The following is a 22,467-nucleotide window of genomic DNA, read 5'->3' on the forward strand; positions in this document are numbered from 1 at the left end:
TCTCTTTTTTTGCTTCAAAAGTAGTTCATTGAACAACTACTTTTAACTTAATCTAACATTGAAGGCATGTGAATCCATTAAATTAAATCACATTGCATGTGTTTTCTCCTCTGTTATAAGATAGTGATATCTATCTGCCACCATTCAAGCATGAAAGATGGAAATAAATTTATCACCTATATCTAGAAAGTTATGCTAGATGCATTGTATAGAAAGGCAGCTTTTTTCACTCTCAATATTTTACTGCTCCTAAATTATTTCTGCTTTCTTTATTGACTATTTACCTCTCCAAGATGAAGATTGCAGAAAAAAAAAAAGGGAATTCAATATGATTCTAAGTAGATTGTGTACACACTACTTTTTAGTGATTAGTAAAATTTCATGCATAAGCATGCCATTAGAAATCCATAGTAAATGTCCTGTTAATGACAAATCCACAGTTTTAAAGGTCTCCAAGGCTATACTTCCAAAAACCAGCATTATGAAGCAGAACATGTCTGATTGTTTTATTATAAAACCATTTCTATTAATTCTAGCGGAGAAAAGATGGTAAAAAGAAGAGTTTAAATTATATGCGCGCTGACGGTGTAAAATATATATTTACATAGTTAGGTCAGTATAAGATAATTACCTGTAAATCTCTATAATAATTAATTATTGGTAATATGATGACCTGCTATTAATACACTGATTGTGTAAAAGAATCTATCAGTAAATAACTAAAATCCAAAAAAAGAAATGTTCACTTTATAAGTATGTATTGTATTCAGGGTGGAGCAGAACGTACTATTTTGTTACGGAATATATCAATTGAAAATAAATAAACAAATCAAAGAGCTTAATGTAGTGAGGCAATTCCCTAATCTGGAGGCGAGGAAGATGGTACAACGATTTTTTGCATCGTTTTCTTCATTTTTTCCTAAAGTAATCTTTTTTTTCTCTTCTTCTTTTTCTTTTGTTTTAATCGTTATGTATTTGAGTCAGTTTGTATGCACTCGACTATTCCATTGGATATTTATTGTCGTTCACTAGTCCACTGGGGATCTGAAAAGATCAAGGGCTGTGCAAAAAAGTGGTCAACACACAACTAATGCAGAACATGGGAAGCACAGTGGCATACTAAACTACCACTACGCTACTTACAATGTACTAAGTTGGAATGCTTCAGAACCAAGTGTTGATATTTCTTAATTTTCCTTTTCTGACGCACAACTGATGCTCATAAAACTTGTGATATCCTCTCTTTAGTACTCTGAAAAAGTTGTGCCGACAAGTCAAATAATTAAAGTTAGATTTTTGTGATAAGGTGGTTGCTGTAATTACAATTTTCTACAGCAAATCAAGAATGGAGTTATCTCCTAGGCCAATCTGGCAACTTCTTATAGCACATGTTCTCGTGAATCTTTCTCTGCTTTGAATTGATTCTTTAAGAGTCATCCAAGACAAAAAAAAAATAATAATAATAGTTTAGGTATTTGATTGACTAACTAGTAATTAATATGATGCACAAAAGGTAAAAAAGATTCCAATTTTATGGATGGAAAAATTGGTGTTCACATGGTTTATTGTCATCAGAAGGGTATAGATATCAGGGGGGAATCTTCAAATGGATGACCAACAGGTGGCTGATTCCTTTGACTAAATATTGTGAAAAATTACTATGAGAGGTTTTGTCCAATAAATGGCGATGTGTCTCTTATGGTCTCCCATATGGTGAACACTTTTTGTTGTTTTACTCGTAAATATAAGAATTCCTCATCTTGTTACTATATGTTTATTGCTCTCTAGCACGTTTAGCAAAGTCAGATCATGCGCCCCCACGCACCTTTGGAAGTTTAAATATACCTAGTGTGTATAAGTTTGTTGAATTGAAGAATTTTCTTACTATCATGTTATTCAAAGAATATCTCTACAAATAATTAAAATTTGAGATTTGTAATTTTAATTATAAGATACATTATCTATGACAATGGTGCATATAACTTAAATTCAATTTTTATACTATCAAGCGAAGATGACCTATAGTAACTAACATGAGATAGTCTATTTGGATAGCCTAAATGCTCTTAGTAGTAAATAACCAACCGTCAAAAATTTATGTTACACTAACGGTATATATCAAATGTTTTGGTGTTTCGCATATTGTCCCTTATAAATCAGCCTCCCTAGTGATCACTTACTTTAATGTTGAATTCTTTTAGCATGTCAAGGAGTTACTCCTATGACTCAATTTATATGGCACAATTCAAATTTCAAGAATTAAAAAACTTAATATAAGTTAGGACATGAAATCTTTAAATTTTTTAAAATAAAATTTATATATTTGAAAACTTCGTAAAAAATATTATAAGACGTAATAATTGACAATTTAAAATATTTTAAAAATATTGAAAATTTTACTATAAAAAATTTTTATTTGAATCTCGAAATAGAAAAAATAACACATAAATTAGGACTTTTTTTTTTCCTCTTCCAAAATGTCAAAATGGAAGACTCTTCACTCTTCAGCCTCTAGTAAACATAAGGATTGGGCTAATGCCAACTCATATTGAGTAAGTCAGAGTCTTCCCTAAACTACGGCCAGAAAAATGGGGTCCTGATTTCAAAATTTAACCACGAATACGATCTCACCAATTAGAAGTCACTCTGTATGCGGCCTAGAGTCATTTATGATTGAACCGCACAGTATATTATTTATTTCCTCCGTCTCAAATTATTTATCATAATTATTAAAAATAATTATCTCACATTATTTATCGAAGAGTTCACAATTAATTTTTTCCCCCCATTTTACCTTTAGTAAAATTTGTCATTAATGAAGATGACACATAAATAGAGTAAATATTTAATGGGAAGAGATTATAACTTAGACATAAATAAGGATAAAGTTCATCCAATACCCCTCTTAATTAATACTCCCTCCGAATCAAAAAAATGTCTACTTAGCCTTTTTTTATTGGATAAAAAAGAGTGTCCACTTATCAAATTAAGAAATAATTAATTTTATTTTTTCAAATTTGCCCCTATTAAGTGTTATGTGATTAAATCTCAATCCCTATTTAATTAAAGTTTACTCAAATTACCTATTTTTGTCTAGGACTTATTATTTTCTTAAGATGTGTGCAAATAGCTAAGTAGACACTCTTTTTGTTCCGGAGGGAGTATTTCTTAAAAAGCGTCTAAAATAAAAAAAACTACAAATAATTTGAAGCGGAAGAAATAATGATGAAAAACTCATGAAAGTAAAAAAGTGGATAGCTTCCAAGAAAGTCATAACCATCAATGCATAATTAGAGGCGATAATATTAACAATAAATAGTGGGAAAAGCCAGAAGCAACGGAGAAAGCAATTCATGGACCTCAAACGTAGAACTTAAGCATTACCAGCTTGAGGATATCTGGCTACTACTGATATTGAACATCCACGGTTTTATCTGGATCAGTCATGCAAACCCGAGAGCATATGTTATTATTTTGAATTTAAGTTATATACGCTAATAATATAATGATCATTTTTTTTTATGTATAATTTAAGTTGTTATAACGTGTTATTTGCCATTTATTTTAATTTACGAGTCAATTAAATATTAAATAAAGTTACTTGCAACTACCTTTTAAATATAGATTTTGAATTGACATTAATGCGAGGTGTTATATTGTGCAAGTACAATAGTAGGCTCATCGTCATATAATTTGAATTAAAGAAGAAATTAAACACGTCCGATAGCCAAACGTGCATTAATCCCAAATTTTGTAATTAAGACATCATCAATTGTGAGTTTTTTCTCATTTTTTTTTTTCTTGTGTGTTCCAAAGTCTTGTCATTGTAATTGGTACAATTAACGTAACATGCTATAATTCACTACCTAGCTCCTTTGGTCAAGATATAGTGCAGCTCATATTACCTAGGTGACCTGACTTCTGGTTCACAAAGTAAAACAGCCTGCTTTTAGGATTAAAGCATCTTGACATAGTGTTCTTTATTGTTATCAATTATACAAATCTATATCTATATATATAATAAAGCTAGACATAAATAAGGTAATGTGACACTTCTCTATCAGTGGTGGATCCAGTATTTTCACTCAGAGGGTTCGAAAAAAATAATAAAAGCTAAATATAAAAAATAATGTTGTCCCTAGGAATTGAACCTAGGATGCTAGAGATCATTTTGAACACTTTGGACCACTTGAGCTAACATTTTGCATTTGCTCAGAGTATTCAAAAGTTAATATATGTACATAAACACAAAAAATCTATCTTCTATATATACTGTAATTTTTTACCGAGGAACCCTCTAAATCCGCCCCTGCCAGCATTCCTATTTATCTTTTTTGTGAAAATTTTGCCTTTTTCTCAACAACTTCTCTCTTCAAATTGTATTTAAGTAAAGGCTTATTAGGTTTAATTAACTGAAATTATACGCATCTATTACTACTATACTGTTTGACCTCTTCAACGTATCAAAATCAGTTACAAAACTGTTTCTTTATCTTTTTTCTTTATTGTTTACTTTTTACTTATCCCTTATTTGATGTCTATCCCTTATTTGATGTCTATAAAATCTGCAAAAAGTTAAATGCACCGTATTTATGGGATCTTTTATTATTGGGGAAAGAACATGCGTGTCCTCTCAAACGTGCGTGCCCTCTCAAACAAAAATAATCACTCGTCCATACTTCCATTACTTTCGTATCTCCAGAAAAAATTGAAACTATTTACCCGAGAGGTCCCCAAAATTATGATACCAATATGGTATATAATGGTATCATGGAAGACTGCTTCAATCCTTCTCTTAATCCTCCGTGATACCATCATGGTATATAAATATACTGAGATGGTATTACAGATGAACATGTTCATTTATAAAAAAACACACTTTTCTCGAAAAAAAAAACTCTATGATACCATTATCTTATATACATAAACTGTGATGGTATCATGGAGGACTGCTCCAATCCTTCAATTAGACACTCCTCAGGACCATGGTACCATCTTGATATATAAATATACTGAGATGGTATCGTGAGGACTGCTTCAGTCCTTCTCTTAGTCCTCCGTGATATCATCATGATATATAACTGCAATGGTATTTGTTATGGCCCGTATTTTGTACGTTCGAATAATTCAAGATAATTGCGAGAAGTTAAGGGCAAGACCATATTTTGATCTCGTTTAATATACAAGTTGCTTATGAACATTATTGATGTGGAAATATTAAGAAAGGCTAGGGGTAAAAAGGGAAATTCACAAGGTGGTCCATGTTAACGTTGAGGAAAATTAGGGGCTAGAAGTTGAAATAAAATTTCAACTAAGGGCCATAAGTGGTCGTGTGGTATGGGTCCCACCCATGGGTGGCCAATTGTTTCAAGCCATGAAATGGTACATGTGTTTACCTTGTATTTGTAAGGGCTATGTATATATATATGCATAAGTCATGACCAAGCAAGACAATTAGTCATCTTTTTAACTTAAGAAAGTTCAAGAAACTTGGAGAAAAAAAATGGAGAACCATTCGGCCATAAATCTAGCCGAATAAGGGGCTTGAAAAAATTGATCAAAAAATTATTTCTTCTAGTATTCCAACTAATTTGAAGGCCCTAATTAACATGGAGTGGTTGTTGGAGTAATAAAACCATTCATTCTTGCAAGGAGCAACTCTAGCCAAGTTGAAGAGCTAAGTGGAAAAGGTAAGGTTTGATCCTCTTTTATGTGTTATGGATGGTTTGTATATGTTGTAGAGTGAAGAAATGGATGAAATTCATGAAAGTGTGGATGCTATGTTGTAGCCGTGTAGGTTGGTGCTTGGCCGTATATGTGTTATGTTGTGTAGATATGATGAATTGATTTTATTTAGTATTTTGATTGTTGTAGTTGTAGACTCCATGATAAAAATGAAGGTTTGGTGAATTGAAATGAAGTTGTGATCATTGTGGGATTATTGAAGAAATTAATATGACACTAGCATGGTTTCTTGTGTTGTGAAGATAATGTTGTCAACGTGTGGTGGTAGATATAATGCATGAATTTGGAGGTGAGAAATGTGTTGGTTTTATTGAGTTTGGAAGATTGTAAGTTGGTTGTTGTGATTGAATTGAATATAAGAAAAATGTTGTCGAATTATGTAAAAGAAGTTACTAACGTTAGAATGCGTTTTGAATGGATTGTTGATATTGTTAGAATGACTATTGGTATTGTTGGAATAATTTTTGGTATGGTTGTTGATAAATTTGGCCGAGTTGAATTCTCGGGATGGTGTATTTACAGGGGAAATGCTGCCGAAATTTCGGCAGATCATAAGTGGATTTATTTGAAAGACTAAGGCAAGTGTATGACGACGAAGCTAATAATTGTGTGAATTTTTTTGAATATAGACTAGCAAGCTTGGATAAATAAGCGTAGCTAATAGGGCGTGGAGCAGGTATGTAAGGCTTACCCTCTCTTTCTTTTGGTATGATCTTTGTGAAACCAACATGACAAAGTATATGTATGATTTCAAAGAAACTCCCATTCTTAGAGCCACTAGGATGGCTAACGTTCTTGATTTCCATAAGCTGTTTCATATGGTTTTGATGCGTATCTATGATGTCCGAAGTTCTGTTTGATATGTTTCCGAATGACATTCGAGAGACAATTGATACGACTAATATCTTGATTTTCAAATGGTAGCACGTTTGATTATTCCATTGAGTCTTTGATATAGTTTGACACGCACATATGGTTCCAAAAGTTTTATTTTGATTTGATCCATAGTGATATTCAAAAGGTACGTGATATGACTATTGCTTTGATTTTCCAAAAATAGCTTCTGAAATGTTCAATAAAGCTTCTGTAGTAACATGTCCCTAACTTTCGTATACTAACTCGGATTGAGTCGAAACGTGTTTATGATCCTCAAGTGTCGATTTATGTATGTATCCATCGAGTCTTAAAAATATGTTTTAAATTGCATATAGTTTCTCACTACTCTGCTCGTGCATGTGTCATTACCTCTTTCACCGAGTCCCGGGTCGGTATGTATCGTGCGTATGGTTCGCCGAGTCCCTTGCTTGAGGGCCGGGTTCCATATATATATTCCGGAGTATGATGTGTCCGGTCCCGGGGTACCGTGTATATGTGTCCGGTTCCCGGGCACCGTGTATATGTTATGGAGTATGATGTGTCCGGTTCCCGGAGTATGATATGTCCCGGGTACCGTGTATATGTTATGATGTGTTATGTGTTACGGAGATGTTACGGAGATATGAAATCTTCTGGAGTATGATGTGTTGTGGCGTCAAAGACAGGAGTGGCGACCATGTTCCTGTGCCCTATGCATGATTTTGATATGCATCATTTGTGTTTCAAAAATAAGCATTTTGGTATTCTGGATAAGCTACTTACCTTCTGTACTTCTTCTGACATATGACTTCAGCATATGTGATTTGTGTGATTTGTGTTTGGAAAATAAGCATTTTGGCATTCTGGATAAGCTACATACTTTCTGTACTTCCTCTGACATATGACTTCGGCATACATGATTTGCGTTTGGAAAATAAGCATTTTGGTAATCTGAATAATGTACTTACTTTTGTACTGCTTGTTTCGATTATGGTTCCGTTTTCTGTATTTCATGCCTTACATGCTCAGTACATTTTCCGTACTGACCCCCTTTTTTCGGGGGCTGCGTTTCATGCCGCGCAGGTACACTCAGATGAGTAGAAGCCAATATAGAAGATGTTCCAGCGGCGTTGGTAAGCTCCACTCGCTCCTGGAGTGCTGCCGAGTCAGAGTATATGTGTTATGATTTCTGATTAATGTTAGAGACTTTGCAGACAGAGTCGTGGGTATAGGATGTCGGTTTTGTAAGCGGCTCCATCAGTCGATGTGTCATTCTATGTTATGATATAAATTCCAATTGATTATAGATTTTGTTTGACTTGAGAATGACGAAAGAAATTTGTCTGAAAGCTCCTGTTATGTATTTCATTCTATTTGAGTCAGAAGTCCAAGAGATTATGTATGTAATAAGAGTCAGCGGGTTCGCTCGGCTCCAAATTTGGGGTCGGGTGTCCATCACACCCTAGTAAGGTTAGGGTGTGACAGTATTGTTGGGTGTGCGTACAAAGTACCACATTGGTAGCTGAAAAGAAAAAGTAGTTACTTATAAGGAGTTAGATATTCTTAATAATGTGAGACCTTTTAGGGAAAAACCGTGCGGGCTTGGCCCAAAGCGGATAATATCACGGAGGAAGGGGTTTGGCCGAGGGAGTATGTCGGGTAAATAGTTCTGGCCGGCTAGGATAGAAGCGAAATTACTTTAGAAGGGGCATGGGGCGGGTAAATATTTTATATTTTAGGGATATTTGGTTTTGTTTTCCCTGTATTATTCACATCTACCACTCCACGTTTCATTCTTTATCGAAGCATTTCTCCTCTCCTAATGAATATCACACACTTAATTCTCCTTTCTATACGCACGTTCCTTTACTCGTTAAATCCATTACTTCGATCATTGATTACGTCAAACCTATAAATATTACTTCAGTAGCATTTGATTTTAAGCCACATCCCCTTTCATTTTAAATCTCACGTATTTTTCTTGTAGGTCGCCTTCAAAGGATTGGCAAGAAGATAGGAAAAGAATTCTATGCTGACGATTCGGCACTGTTTTCCAGAAGCTTGTAGGTCGCCTTCAAAGGATTCGTCTCTTCTTCTTCTTCGTTTTTTGGATTCCTTTATATTATATTACATGTGATGAATATAGGATGATTATCCAAGTATTGGGATGGTAAGTAAAATATTAAAGGAAGAGGAAGAATTATGGGCCGGGGATTTTGCATAAAATTTGGAGTGAAAGGAGAAAATCAGGTGGTAAAAATGGAAAATGAAAAGGAATAAGAAAAGTGAGGAAAAATCCACGTCCATTTGTGCCAAGATTTGTGTATGTACATTGTACATTTCCTCAATTTGGGGTTTTATAAGTACTACTCAGTGTATTGATTTCCTTATTGTGTTGCTCTTAATTTCGCCTTTTTATTCTTTTATTATTAGATTAGGGAAATATTTTAAAGACAACTGGTATTTTACTTATGACCTATATCAAATATATATATTTATCTTTTTTTATGGTTTTTGCTTTTTTGTCCTTATTATTTTGTTCAACTTATTCTTAAAAATGTAAAAGAGGCTAAATAATTACTTGATTAATGAGGAAGACGTTTTTAAATGGTTGATGCCAAAACGTTTCAAACTTATTTAATATGCTCTCCTTATTCAAAGCCTTCACAAAGAGTTTCTGTTTAAAATTAATTCTCGCCTTTCTTAATAAAAGACTCTTTATTCTCTAAATAAGTTATTTCAGTTAACAATATAATTCCCCATTACTTAATTACAGAATTTGAAAGGTTCTGGAATATTAAAATTTAAACACCACTATATAAACAGACATACAATATGCATTCTTCATCACACTTTTTTATGAACCAAGTTTCTTCATCACACTTTTTTGTGAACCAAGTCCGAACTTTGTACAGAGTAAATTTTTCTTCCTACATGATTAGACTATTGAAGAGTTTCATTTACAGACCTCTCTTTAACATGGTGAAGTGACAAAACTGTTTAGGATAAAGAAAATTCTTTCATCATAGATTCTTGTATGAATAGTAGTTATTGTTCTTCGTCTGTCCTCTCTACCTTTATTCATTGAAATACTCTAAATTCGTACGAGAAGAAAATGACAATATTTTAGGAATTTCGCATAAAATTAGGAGAAGACAAATTGACCTGGAGGAAGTAGGGGATAGACGGAGTAACGGAAGAAAAAGGAAAATGAAAACAAACAAAGAGGAATATAAGGAAAACAAAAAAAGAGAGGTGCCAATAAAAAGAAGGGTAAAGGGTCAAATATACCGCTCTACTTTAGTTTATTAGTCAATTTTGCCCTCCGTTAGCCAAAGTGGTCAAATATACCCCTTTAGTTAATAAAGTGTACACTTCTACCCTTAAGTGGACGAAAATCCCCAATTCAGCCAAACTTAACCATTTAATTAAAAATACCCATGCCCCAAAAGTTGACCCGCCCCGACCCAACCCAAAAAATAATTTCACCCCATACAAATAACTCATAAAATCAACAAAAACTTAGACGAAACCCTATTCAAAGTTAACCCAAAACCCTAACTTGTAAGAACTTCGAATAAATACAAAAACAGAAGAGAACTCGACATAATCAGAGATGGATAGTTAAATTTCATACCTTATGAGCGTTTATATGAGCAAGAAGAAGGAAAGAGCTCTAGATCGCCATTGATACACACATCTCTCCCTCTCACTTGTTTGTGTCGTACTGATGTTCCTAGAATAGAAAGAACGCGTAAAGGGGTATATTTGGGAGGGGGTGAAATTTTTTGGATCGGGGCGGGTCAACTTTTGGGGCATGGGTATTTTTAATTAAATGGTTAATTTTGACTGAATTGGGGATTTCCGTCCACTTAAGCGTAGAAGTGTACACTTCATTAACGGGAAGGGTATATTTGATCACTTTGGCTAACGGAGGGCAAAATTGACTAATAAACTAAAGTAGAGGGGTATATTTGACCATTTTCCCTAAAAAGAAAAGAAAGAAAGGCTTCCATATAATATAACCAAAATTAAATTTTAATTTGCAAACAATGATTCGTTTATTTTGTTCCATGTGTAATCTCCCTAAATTTATAGAGAATAACGATTAATTATTTAAATAGTAGGAGATATTACTAAAAAAATTAATAGAAATTGAGATATTTTTAAAATATTACGAGGAGAAAAAGGAAGGAACTGAGTCTATATTAAAACATGCATTCTGTTGTGCATATCTTTTTTTTTTTTTTTTTTTTTGACAAGGTAACATACTGTATATTAATCATCAGCACTAACATTAAAAAATTTACAGCATTGAATCTACATCCAAAAGAGTAAAAACAAAGACTATCTCTAAATCATATTTCATCTTATAAGGATCCTAGTATGTCTACAATAGAAACAGGGTCATCTATATACTTAGAACTACACCAATAACAAAAACTTAAAATGCAATTCATTTTGATCCTTTGCAACGAGCTACTATTGGCATTCCTCTCCTTTCAAATAGTTGTGCATGTTTGTAGGAATTGTTTTGTGGGTAATAAAGATCATTGTAGTTAAAGCAATTGCTTTTTGGTATCATATTAGTGCTTATTTTGATCAGATTCAAGAAGCTATATTTCATCAATACTTGATTGAGACACCATCAAGTGCTAATAACATGCTGAAGAGTAGGAAGCTATTGTTTATTTTCAAATTAAGCCCCAAGAATATCTTTTCCTGAAAAATGAAGCTGTTGGTCTAAAGTATTCTTATAAAACATAAAATATTTTTATTTCACATAGTAATATTGTTACTTATAATACAACAACAACAACAACAACCCAGTGAAATCCCACAACGTGGGGTCTGGAGAGGGTAGAGTATACGCAGACCTTACTCCGATCAAGTTAATAAGATGTTAGTTGTTTTCAATATATTACCTTAGATGTTGTTGTAAAAAATTTATTTATTAATAAGAAGATTTGAGTAGTTTAGTTCAAAGTTCTAAAATATTTCTGTTTAAAAAATTGGTAGTTTTTCTTTATATAAATTTTCTACTTTTTTTGTTTTTAGGCCAAAGTCATATATAGACCCCTGAACTTGTCTAGATTTTCCATTTAGACCCCTCAACTGAAATGTTGACCATCTGAACCCCTGAACATAAGATAAACTGTGTCATTTGAACCCCTCGTGCCAGCTGAGCACACGCGTGAAGCTCACTTGCTATGACATGGAAAAATAGACCAATGAAAATAAGCCATGTCATGTTACCTGTTATATAAAAAAAATAAGCCATGTCAACAAAAAAAAATTAATTTTTAAAAAAACTCTATTTTAAAATATATTTAAATAATTAAAAAAAATTGAAAAACCCAACCCATCCTCTCCGATAGCCCACTTCACCGCCGCCACTGCCGCCGCCGACGCTTCAAAATCAAATTAAAAAATTAAAAAATGGTGTCGTTTTTCCTTGGAGATTTATTTAAATAGATTTTGAAGTGGAGCAGCGGCGGCGGCGGCAGTGGCGGCGGTGAAGTGGGCTATCGGAGAGGATGGGTTGGGTTTTTCAAAATTTTTAATTATTTAAATAGAGTTTTTGTTAAAATTAATTTTTAATGATTAAAAATTTTAAAAAAGAAAGCGGAGGCGGCGGTAGAGGAGGGAAAAGTGGGCTATCGGAGAGGATGGGTTGGGTTTTTCCAAATTTTTTAATTATTTAAATAGATTTTTAAATAGAGTTTTTGTTAAATTTAATTTTCAATGATTAAAAATTTTAAAAAGAAAAAATTTGGTCTCTCACGCTCTATTTAAAGCAGTGAGCTTCACGCGTGTGCCCAGCTGGCACGAGGGGTTCAAATGGCACAGTTTATCTTATGTTCGGGGTTCAGATGGTCAACGTTTCAGTTGGGGGGTCTAAATGAAAAATCAGGACAAGTTCAGGGGTCCATCTATGACTTTGGCCTTCAATCTTCAATTGTCTAAGAAAACATAAAATTATAAATTTCACCATTAATAATTTTGTCATGCGATTTGAATTCATGATTCATATTTTGATTTTAAATCGGCCTTTGTTTATGAAATGTGAAACAAAATTTCAACTTCAACTTTATATCATGATTTCAAATCCCATCATCTTATATTTTCTAAATCATGATTTTTATTTAAATGTAAAACTTGACCCATAAATTTATTTGATTATATTTTCAGGGAGACGTTAATAATAAGGGCAATTTAGGGCCAATAGATTGACGTCAAGGGCAGCGAATAGGTAAAGAGGATATTTTTGTATCTTAACCAATAGTTCGGGGGCATTTTAAGCCCTTTTCCGTTATATATTTAAATAAATTCAAATAAAGAAGTAAACAAATTACAAATTTATTCATTACTAATTACTAATGTCATTAACATAATATTGAGCATAATGATGAATTCGGTTGCTCGGCTACAACGAAGCTCTTATCAAGTACGAAGGAAAAGATCTTCACCGTTGAGTCGTATGTGAGGAACTCATACATTAGATTCTTAGGGAGAGAGAAAGCTCGTAGGATTCATACAATCCCACATATATTTGGAGCTTAATTTGAATTTCCATTTTCTTAGAATTATATGTGTACCTAGGAGCTGGATCGGCTTATTCTTTTCTTTCATTCGTGTTTTGCCCTTATTATCATTTACATAATGGATATATATTGGCTTAACTGAAATTCCCTTTGTCCCAATTATATGACACACTTTTCTTTTTATTCTGTTTGAAAAAGAATGCCATCTTTCTTTATTTCGAAATAATTTAACTTTATAAGATAATTTATAGCCACACAAATAGAGGTGTGCATTCGGTTTTTCAGTTCGCTTTTACGTTATTCGGTGTTCGGTTTCTAAAAACTACAATCCAAGCCGAACCAAAAAAGGTTTGGTTTGGTTCAGTTTTTCTCTATTCGGTGCGGGTTTTTTCAGTTTCGTTATTCGGTTGCGTCATATAAGATAATTAGCATTATCAAAATGACGAAAAAGAAGAAATATTATAGAGAATGAGAAGTAATCATGTCAAATCTCTTAAATATATTTTCTAATATAAGTTACACGGTGAAACTTTAAAAATACAATATTTAAAATTATATAAATACACGTCCATAACCTAAAGATTGAGAAAGAATCATTTTATACTCTAACACAAATTGCCACTATGTAAGAAACTAAACCAAAAATCCAAAAAATTTAATTTTCCAATCCGAAACCAAACCAAAAAATCGAAAAATCAATCCAAATTAAAATTCGATTTGGTTCGATTTGTTTTTTTAGTTTAATCTGAATAATGCACACCCCTACAAACAAATATCTAAAATTTGTTTTAGATCACAAAATTAAAAAATCTTCCTTTTCTTTCTTAAACTCCATGCCTAGTCAAATAGTGCCACATAAATTAGAACGGGAATGTAGTTTAGTTCTCTCATAAATAATCCCAGAACTCTGTTTTTTATTTTATTTTTCATAAAAGAGAAAACAAAAACAAAATCAAATAAATTTTGTTTGTAAAAAGTCCGACCCACAACCCGGATTACAAGCCCAACTATTTCAAAAGGTCCAGAGCTTCACTCCAACGCTAGGGTTTAACAAAGGGTTTTTATTTTTTTCCAGTTAAATCAGTGGTGTAAAAAATGTCTTCTTCTCTAATGGCAATTCGCAGAACTCGAATATCCATTTTCAGTTCTTCACACAACAAGGTACGTTTATTATACTCCTCTTCTTCCGACCCTAAAACCCTAACCTTAAAGTCCTCGCATTCGAAAACCCTAACAACATTCGCAGCACAAAACGATGTTCAAATTCCCCCAAATACATCTGATTCACATGGGGTTCCGCAAAACAGGTGGAATAATCATCCCAATAATAATCAGATGAATATGCCGTATACTCGGTATCAAAATCCTAATCAGGGTTATTCAAATTATGGAAATGTTAATCCTAGTCAAGGATATGCTAATCCTGGTCAGGGTTATAGCCAAAGCCCTAATAATGTTCAAAATCAGAACATTTCGTATAGGCCAAGCCCCGGTGAGCCTCGAAACTACCCGCCACCTGGCAATGTCAACCAATGGAATAATCAAAATCAAGGCGGCTTTAGGCAACAGGGAAATCCTAATGCTGCTCCAAGCTATTCACAAGGTGGATATCAGAATCAAGAACACGTACAAACTCCGAATAGAAATCAGAATTATCCGCAGCCTAATCAGAATCAAAATTATGCTCCACGAGTAAACCAGGGTCAAGTGGATCCTCAGGCACAGAGGGGCCCACCGGGAAGTGGGTTTCCTATGAATAATCAATCACATAACCAACCCCAGGTTGTGCATAATCAAGTCCCGAGTGGTGCTCCTATGCCTACTGTTGATTTAATTAGCTTTTGTCAAGAGGGTAAAGTTAAGGAGGTTATTGAACATATGGAACAGGGGGTAGTTGCGGATGCGCAATGTTTTGAGATGCTCTTTGAGTTGTGTGCCAATTCTAAGAAACTTGAAGATGCTAAAAAGGTGCACGATTACTTTTTGAGATCAAAGTTCAGGGGTGATCTTCGTTTGAGCAATAAAATTATTAATATGTATTCCAAGTGTGGAAGTATGACAGATGCGCGCAGAGTTTTTGATCATATGCGTGATAGGGATATGGACTCGTGGCATTTGATGATAAATGGATATGCATTGAATGGGTTGGGGGATGATGGGTTGACATTGTATGATCAGATGCGGGAGATGGGAATGAAGCCAAATGAGGAAACTTTTCTTTATGTTTTCGAGGCTTGTGCTAGTGCAGATGCCATTGATGAGGCTTTCGTGCACTTCGAGTCGATGAAGACTGAGTATGGAATTGCTCCACAGGTGGAGCACTATTTAGGACTTATGGGTGTTCTAGGAAAATGTGGACATCTTGCTGAGGCAGAGGAATATATATCGAAGCTTCCATTTGAACCAACAGCAGCTGTCTGGGAAGCATTAATGAATTATGCCCGTATACACGGCGATATTGATCTTGAGGATCGAGCTGAGGAGTTGATGGTTGGTCTTGACCCATCTAAGGCTGTTGCTAATAAGATTCCCACTCCGCCAACAAAGAAGCAGTTAGCAATTAATATGCTTGAGGGAAGAAATAGAGTAGCTGAGTTTCGTAATCCAACCCTCTTCAAGGATGATGAGAAGTTGCGGGCTGCAATGAAAGAACAAGCTTATGTGCCTGATACCAGATATGTCCTTCATGATATTGATCAGGAAGCCAAGGAACAGGCTCTGCTATACCACAGCGAACGTTTAGCCATTGCATATGGTCTGATTAGTACTCCTGCTAGAACACCTTTACGTATCATAAAGAATCTCCGTGTATGTGGTGATTGTCACAATGCCATCAAGATCATGTCAAGGATTGTTGGGCGAGAGTTGATTGTCAGGGATAACAAGCGGTTTCATCATTTCAAGGATGGAAAATGCTCTTGTGGTGATTATTGGTGAAGTACGGTGGCTAAAACAAGTATACATAGACTGGCTTCTACAGTTCTCAGGATCATCAAGAGTCTGCATGTTAGGATGAGCGCAGTGTTAAGATGCCTGTAGGCTTGCTGTGACACTGTTTGGAGTCATCTAAAATACCAACAATTTGCATGTACTGCTAATTGCAATGCCAAATATCACCATGTCTTGCAATTTATGGATTGCTTGCACCCTTGTGGATATCTAAGTTTCGTTATCGTAGTTTGGATCTTTGTGTTTAGAGATTAGTCCCCCAAAGTGCCAGTCAAATTAATGTTCCATTGTATCTGCACAATATTTTCACGTTGTTTTCTGGTTCTCTCGCTTTATAGGAAAATGCTTTAGTTGGGCAATGTTATTGTTTTTTCGAACTCATAGCTGAAAGGGGTTGTAGAACTTCATTGGAGGACAGTAGTGCATCCCTTAAAGGACTTGGCTGCTAGCTTGCACAGTTGCATCCATGTGTGGGGCATCTGAACTTGTGAATTTAAAAATTAAATAATCTAAATTATTCTGTATAAGTTTAAGAAGATAATGCAATAATTGTTTTTCCCTTGGATGGCAAAATGGTCTTCTTAGAAGATATGGCTATGTTATTCTTTCTTATTACATGCTCCATTTTTAGAATGGTAACAGTATATTATTATCAGGCTATACGCACAAAAGGCGTGCATGAGCCATATTAACCATTCAAAAACCACACAATAGCACTTGTTATTCTTACAGGGATCTATGATGTCTAAGTAAAGGTTCTACTTCTTTAAACCAAAAAAAAAAAAGTTCTAGTTCTGCTACAAAGCGTTTTTTAAACCAAAAGTGGAACAGAAACTACGATTCATGTAGATTTTTCTGAATAGTAGTACTATAAACATTCTTCATAGCATCTTGCATTGTTCTCTGTTCGAATAGTTCACCATATAAATGCTGGTATTGTTTCCCACTTACGTTTTACATAGCCAATATTGTAATTCCAGCACATTAGAAGTTCACCAGTAGACTTTGGTATGATCCACTTGAGCCCAACTGTGTTAAGGAAATCTGCCACACCTGATCTCTGATTCTGCTCCGCATAAGAAACGCCTAGAACACAGTTGAAATCCCCTTCTTTTCAGGTTCTCCTAGGCCAAGCAAGCCTCTTTTGCCACCACCCAAGAAAAACAAGCCACCTTGTATTGATTCTTCACTTTCCAGATGCATTTCCATGACCAAAAAGCTCCTTGATGGGTGTTTGTGAGTGGAGAAAAGGCTTAACTGTAAAACATCCATTCTTGTTACCACTCCAATGAATTTTGTCTTCACTGTTTTTAAGACCTTGAAAGAAATCCATGGTCTTAAAGAAAATCAGCTAGTATTTCCATCTCACAATTTAGATTCACGCTTCATTCTATCATTAGATTCTGAAGCGTCGATATTTAAGCGGTGGTTTTAACTTTTCCAAGTTCTGTTGATATTACTAATTCAGATACTGTAATACATTTATTAACTATGGACTACATAGTCCCTTGTTAATTGCGTCTTCCCCTATAGTTGATCCAAGGAACACCAAAAGGAAAAGCGCCAACGAAAAGGATAAGGTACGTGAGCTTGGCAACCGTGTCTTTTGCTCTTTCAGCTTTTCTATGTGAATTAATATGGGGAACAATTAATTAAGTGCAGTTGCATTAATAAAAAGTTCTTTAAAGCATATTTACTCTCGACCTTTCTCATTTCTGATTGAAATATAATTTTGCAACATCATGGCAGTTTTAGGCCTCAGGAGCGTGAATCGTATGAGATGTACCATAGTTGGATTCACGTCAGCTTGTTGGATGACACCTTAAATCATATTGAAACTATAGCCTTCTTATAAAATATCTAACTAGTCAGAACTAATGCCACCAGCATGCAGTAAGGCATGCAGAAACCTTACATTTACACAAGTAAAATATAAATAGTGAACTAGTGATTATTAATGAGCTTGGAATTCCCGGTTGGGGCCTTTCAATTAGGGATTAAAGCTTCTAACTAAGTGTCATAGTGCGAGTCATCATAGTCACGAATTCATCCAAATCAATCACACCATCTCCATTTGCATCCACTGCCTTCACCATCTTCCTGCAATCTTGAAGGCTGCATCGTTGTCCGAGCCCCTTCTGCAACTCGTACACTTCCTGCACACTGATCTTTCCATCGCGATCGCTGTCAAAAGTGTGGAAAGCACTCTGCAAATCCCTAGTATTAACTCCGCCTTCCTTCTTCTGCACTTCCACAAACTCATTGAAATCAATAAATCCATCACCATCAGCATCTGCAACGTCGAAAATCTTTTGAACTTCCCTGGTAAGGAGGCTCTTCTTCCCCATGGCTTTTAGTATAGCCTTGTACTCGTCTGGTGAAATCTTGCCGTCTTTGTTTGAATCAAATCTATCAAAAACTTTCTTTAGCTCATCAATACTAGGTTGGTAAACAGATAACGAACGTGAGTTCTGCCTCTCTCTAGTAAACATCCTAGTTGGCTTACGCAGGAAACTTCTCTTTGAGAGGTTGTATTGGAAATCAAGAAAGCTCGGCTTTGACATTTTTCTCCACTTGCTGTTTGGGTAAAGATTTACTTAAAAGTGGAATGAAGTTGCGGACTAACATTGTAGCAGAGGACCTTAAATAGTAGAATGGCTATGAACAAAGGAGACATATTCTGATGCTTAAAGTTAAGAAGATAAGGAGGAATATTTTTTATTCCTCAACTACTTGTTAAAGCAACCAAGATTCTCAACCAAACGTATAAAAACATTTTCAGAACCAAGAAGGAAAGAGCTGAAGTGAAAAAGCTAAGCTACAAATACATTCGAGATCCTTGCTCAGTTGCTCCAACCGCCTCATCTCTTTCTCCGAAGGTAGTTTGTTCTGCTACGGATGTATAGAATCTGTCCTTTATTTGACTTAAGAAAATTGGTTTAGTATTGGGCCCGCACTTTGCTCCTCAAAGAATACAACAATTCCGTGAAGTTAAGTGTCTCTTTAAAGCTTCCTAATGTATACTGGTATAAACAAAATGGTACGAGTATTCTTTTGTCAAGGTGGTTTGTCATCCAAGTCCACCATCACATCAATATCCGTGCGTAGTGTTATTTTCTGCACATAACCTGAAATGTCAAAAGTATTAAGACCTGGGATTGAGATTCTGGACGGATCTGTTACTCAGCCACAAATTAAAAAGAAGATTGATCCCATAAAGAAATAATGCACATATCAGTTCCGAAATAATCAAATAATAAACATTCATGATCCTGATTTTCAAAATAGAAACAGAGTCACTTTTAGGGGCTAATTTTTGATAGAGGTATAGACCCCTGTGTGCATCACGTATACCTTCTCATTTACTTTGGTGGATCACATTAGATGCTGAAGGATCGAGAACTTAAAATACCATTATAGTGGTTGACAACTTTAATTCCAGGGACAGCTGGGGAAAGAATGACCTCAGGAATCTATTCTCCCTTCAAGGCATGAACATGAGTATCTGAAACTACAAGCACAAAACGCGGAATCTGGAAAACATGGAAGTAAACAGGCTTTATCCTTGAGGTCATCTGCAACTGGACAAATTTAAGCCAGTACAGGAAATACGCTAATTGGACAGATTATAGGACAAAAGCACAATATGCAAAATGCGACCAAAAGATGGAGGACATTTGCTTCATCACGAGGATCTCCAGTTCCCTCTTGAACAAACTATGGAAGTTACTTGCTACATCGTTCTATTATTTTAATCATCTTTTGATTTCTCTTTTGAAGTTTATGCAAGGCTAAAGAGAAAATCTTTTTTTTTTCTTTTTTTTTTCTTTTTTGATAAATCCATTAAGAAAAAAACTTCTGAAGATAACAGACAGAAATGCTACATCCTGGGACTAAGTCCTCACTGAAATCCATAAACTAACCTATATTTAAACTTTAAACTCAACAACTCTGAGAACCATGTATATAATCCTTCCAAATACTAGTTCATTAATTTATTTACCAAGGGACGGACCAGTTCCCTAATTTTTGTACCAACAGCAGCTCACATAAACGCGAGATCCAACTTGGTCATTCTCCTAAATTCAATCAATAAGAAAAGAAATGTTTATAACGGTAAAATAAAAACACCAATTTTTTGAAGCATAAAATGTCTGATATAGACCGCTAAAGATATTTACCCTAAAATCACATTACAATCAAAGTAATTCTCCAGAAAGTACAGAAATACAATCCTCCTCCTTTTCATTCATCTTCAGGAAACTAAATGATATATGAAATTTGACATTCCAAGTCACTGTAAAGGCTCATCAAATTTGCTGCTTGAAAAATCATAACATCATATGGTGATATTGATCTTTTGATCCAGCAGAAACAGGAACATCTGATAATATTGAAAGGAAAACCACATTACATTCACAAAATTTCACTTTAATTTTTTCCAGCTCATGCATTATCCCACTTTATGCACTTCTTTAGTGTGCTATAACCAAATATGCTACGAGAGAAGTGCTTAATCTTTTTTTTTGATAAGTCATTTTTATTAAAGGAAACAGTATCAAGGTGATACTGTTAAAAGTATCCTACAATAGATGTTCGATCAGAACAAATGAGGTGCATTCTATGGGCTCCAAGCAAACCAGTACAGATAACTATGTTATGCAAACGTTCATACAAGATAATATTCAGAGAGGAAATACAAAAGTATGATTGTTATACCGATTCCAGCGCAAGGTATGCATTTACAGATGGTCTCCTTCCCCCTTTTGTTATAGTAACTAACAAGTCCTGACCCTTGGCAACTCCGACATTTTCCAGTCCACTCATAGACGACTTCCTTGCAATCCTAAAGTAATAAGAAGGACATCAGATTGAGATATAACTTTAACTTTCATTTTTAACAATCGTCAATGTAAGCGCACACACATAGAACAAAACTTCATACGATATCCAGAAGCTCAATTTCATTTTTCCTGACAAGGCTCTCTCTCTCTCTCTCTCTCTAGGCTCTATCACTTTTTACTTTTCTATTTATTCCAAAATTATACTAGTGTTAGAGGCTCCAAATTGTCCATTCCATACATGAAAGAGCTCTGTCTAGAGCACTGAAATGTTCATTTTTTTTCTCACGTTCACATTTAAAAATCATGAAATAATGGGACAACAACAACATACCAAGTATAATCCCACTAGGTGGGGTCCGGGGAATCATGAAATAATTGGAGAAAAAGAGAAGAATACAAAAAACCCACTATCTAGAACTCGGGCTGTCAGGGGCGGATGTATCACTCAATCTATGGGTTTAATTAAACCTTTAACTTTCGGCGCTGAGTATAAATTTATATGTAAAAACTGATTAAAATTTTAATAAATAATAGACATGAACCCATATCTTTAAAATATAACGGGTTCAATGCTAAGAATCTTAAAAGATTGAACCTATAGAGTTTAAATCCTAGAAGTATGTAGATATACTAAGAGGTGCACCTACTATTGAACTTAAGTAATGAGTTGATTGTTAGCAAATCAAACAGTTCAAATTATTCTTATAGTCTTATCCTCGTGCATTAGGTCACTATAGACCATGTAAGTATTACCAAAATACCAACCATATCTCGAATTAGGACTCAAGACTCTCAATTGGAGCCAGCTTTACAAAAAACCAACAAATACCTCAACATTCCACATAAACAGATTCTAAAGAAAACTCAAAAAAAAAAGAACCTCAATAATAGGATCACAGCGGAGGCGGCGGTCGATTTCGTCAGGGGAACAAGGAGAAGTATCAGGGTAAGTCATAGGAAGAGGAAGAGGTTCTCTATCATCACCCAAATAACTCTCTCTATTACGTGACCAACGCCTTTCCTTAGCATTCACTTTCGTCTTCTTATCATTCCCAATTCTCTTATCAGCAATTTCATCGGAGTTTTGGCTAATTCTGCCAACCCCAGGTGCTGCTGCGGCATTGGCGGCGGCCCCGAAGTTGAACCACGAGGGGCCGCCGGCTGGTGGGTCAGCAGCGGCCTGGCAACGAATGAAGGTGGTGGGTTTATTAGATGGAAAAAGAGAAATTGAAGTATTTGCAAGAGTGAAGATTGAACGAGGATTTATTATCGTAGGCAACATTCGGAACAAATAAGGTGTTATCAAAGTGTGTTGTCCAATGTTTGGTTAATGGCTTTTATCTATCGGAGAAAAGATAAAGGAGTAACAGTGAGTTGATTGAAAAATGATAAACGTGGACGTTTTTATTTAAGGAATTGTTAGGTATGGACGGAGAGAAGACAGCGGATATTTTTTTGTCAAACTAGAGAAGGCCAGTGCGATATTGCGACGTGTAACATGGCTTTCGATCCAGGAGTTGTGGAGGGTA

At 34.9% G+C, this 22,467-nt stretch overlaps 3 protein-coding genes and 1 long non-coding RNA gene across 6 annotated transcripts; 2 read left to right on the forward strand and 2 right to left on the reverse strand.

Annotated features, from left to right (window-relative positions):
* The first annotated feature begins 5,470 nt into the window (after positions 1-5,470).
* Positions 5,471-9,236, forward strand: LOC132600232 (uncharacterized). The gene is made up of 3 exons (XR_009567163.1): positions 5,471-5,690; positions 6,375-6,421; positions 7,684-9,236. It is a non-coding gene; the product is annotated as an uncharacterized LOC132600232 (long non-coding RNA).
* Positions 9,237-14,153: 4,917 nt separating this feature from the next.
* On the forward strand, positions 14,154-16,547 carry LOC132599047 (pentatricopeptide repeat-containing protein At2g15690, mitochondrial-like). Its single transcript, XM_060312271.1, has one exon. It carries the CDS (start codon positions 14,241-14,243, stop codon positions 16,080-16,082), a length of 1,842 nt encoding a protein of 613 aa, XP_060168254.1. The 5' UTR covers positions 14,154-14,240; the 3' UTR covers positions 16,083-16,547.
* Positions 16,548-17,921: 1,374 nt separating this feature from the next.
* LOC132599049 (calmodulin-like protein 30) lies at positions 17,922-18,810 on the reverse strand. The gene has a single exon (XM_060312273.1). It carries the CDS (start codon positions 18,656-18,658, stop codon positions 18,101-18,103), a length of 558 nt encoding a protein of 185 aa, XP_060168256.1. The 5' UTR covers positions 18,659-18,810; the 3' UTR covers positions 17,922-18,100.
* LOC132599048 (protein disulfide-isomerase SCO2) lies at positions 18,797-22,374 on the reverse strand. 3 transcript variants are annotated; one of them, XR_009566754.1, is made up of 4 exons: positions 21,819-22,374; positions 20,814-20,940; positions 20,276-20,478; positions 18,797-19,222 (listed from the first exon to the last, which is right to left on the reverse strand). XR_009566754.1 is itself a non-coding variant. In XM_060312272.1 (3 exons), exons 1-3 carry the CDS (start codon positions 22,218-22,220, stop codon positions 19,152-19,154), a joined length of 600 nt encoding a protein of 199 aa, XP_060168255.1. In that variant the 5' UTR covers positions 22,221-22,374; the 3' UTR covers positions 18,797-19,151. The 3 variants fall into 3 exon arrangements, 1 of the variants encoding a protein (XP_060168255.1); XR_009566755.1 differs by lacking the exon at positions 18,797-19,222 and adding an exon at positions 20,062-20,173; XM_060312272.1 differs by lacking the exon at positions 20,276-20,478.
* Between the last annotated feature and the right edge of the window lie 93 nt (positions 22,375-22,467).

Source organism: Lycium barbarum, chromosome 6 (assembly GCF_019175385.1).
Source record: "Lycium barbarum isolate Lr01 chromosome 6, ASM1917538v2, whole genome shotgun sequence".
Classification (NCBI taxonomy): Eukaryota; Viridiplantae; Streptophyta; class Magnoliopsida; order Solanales; family Solanaceae; genus Lycium; species Lycium barbarum.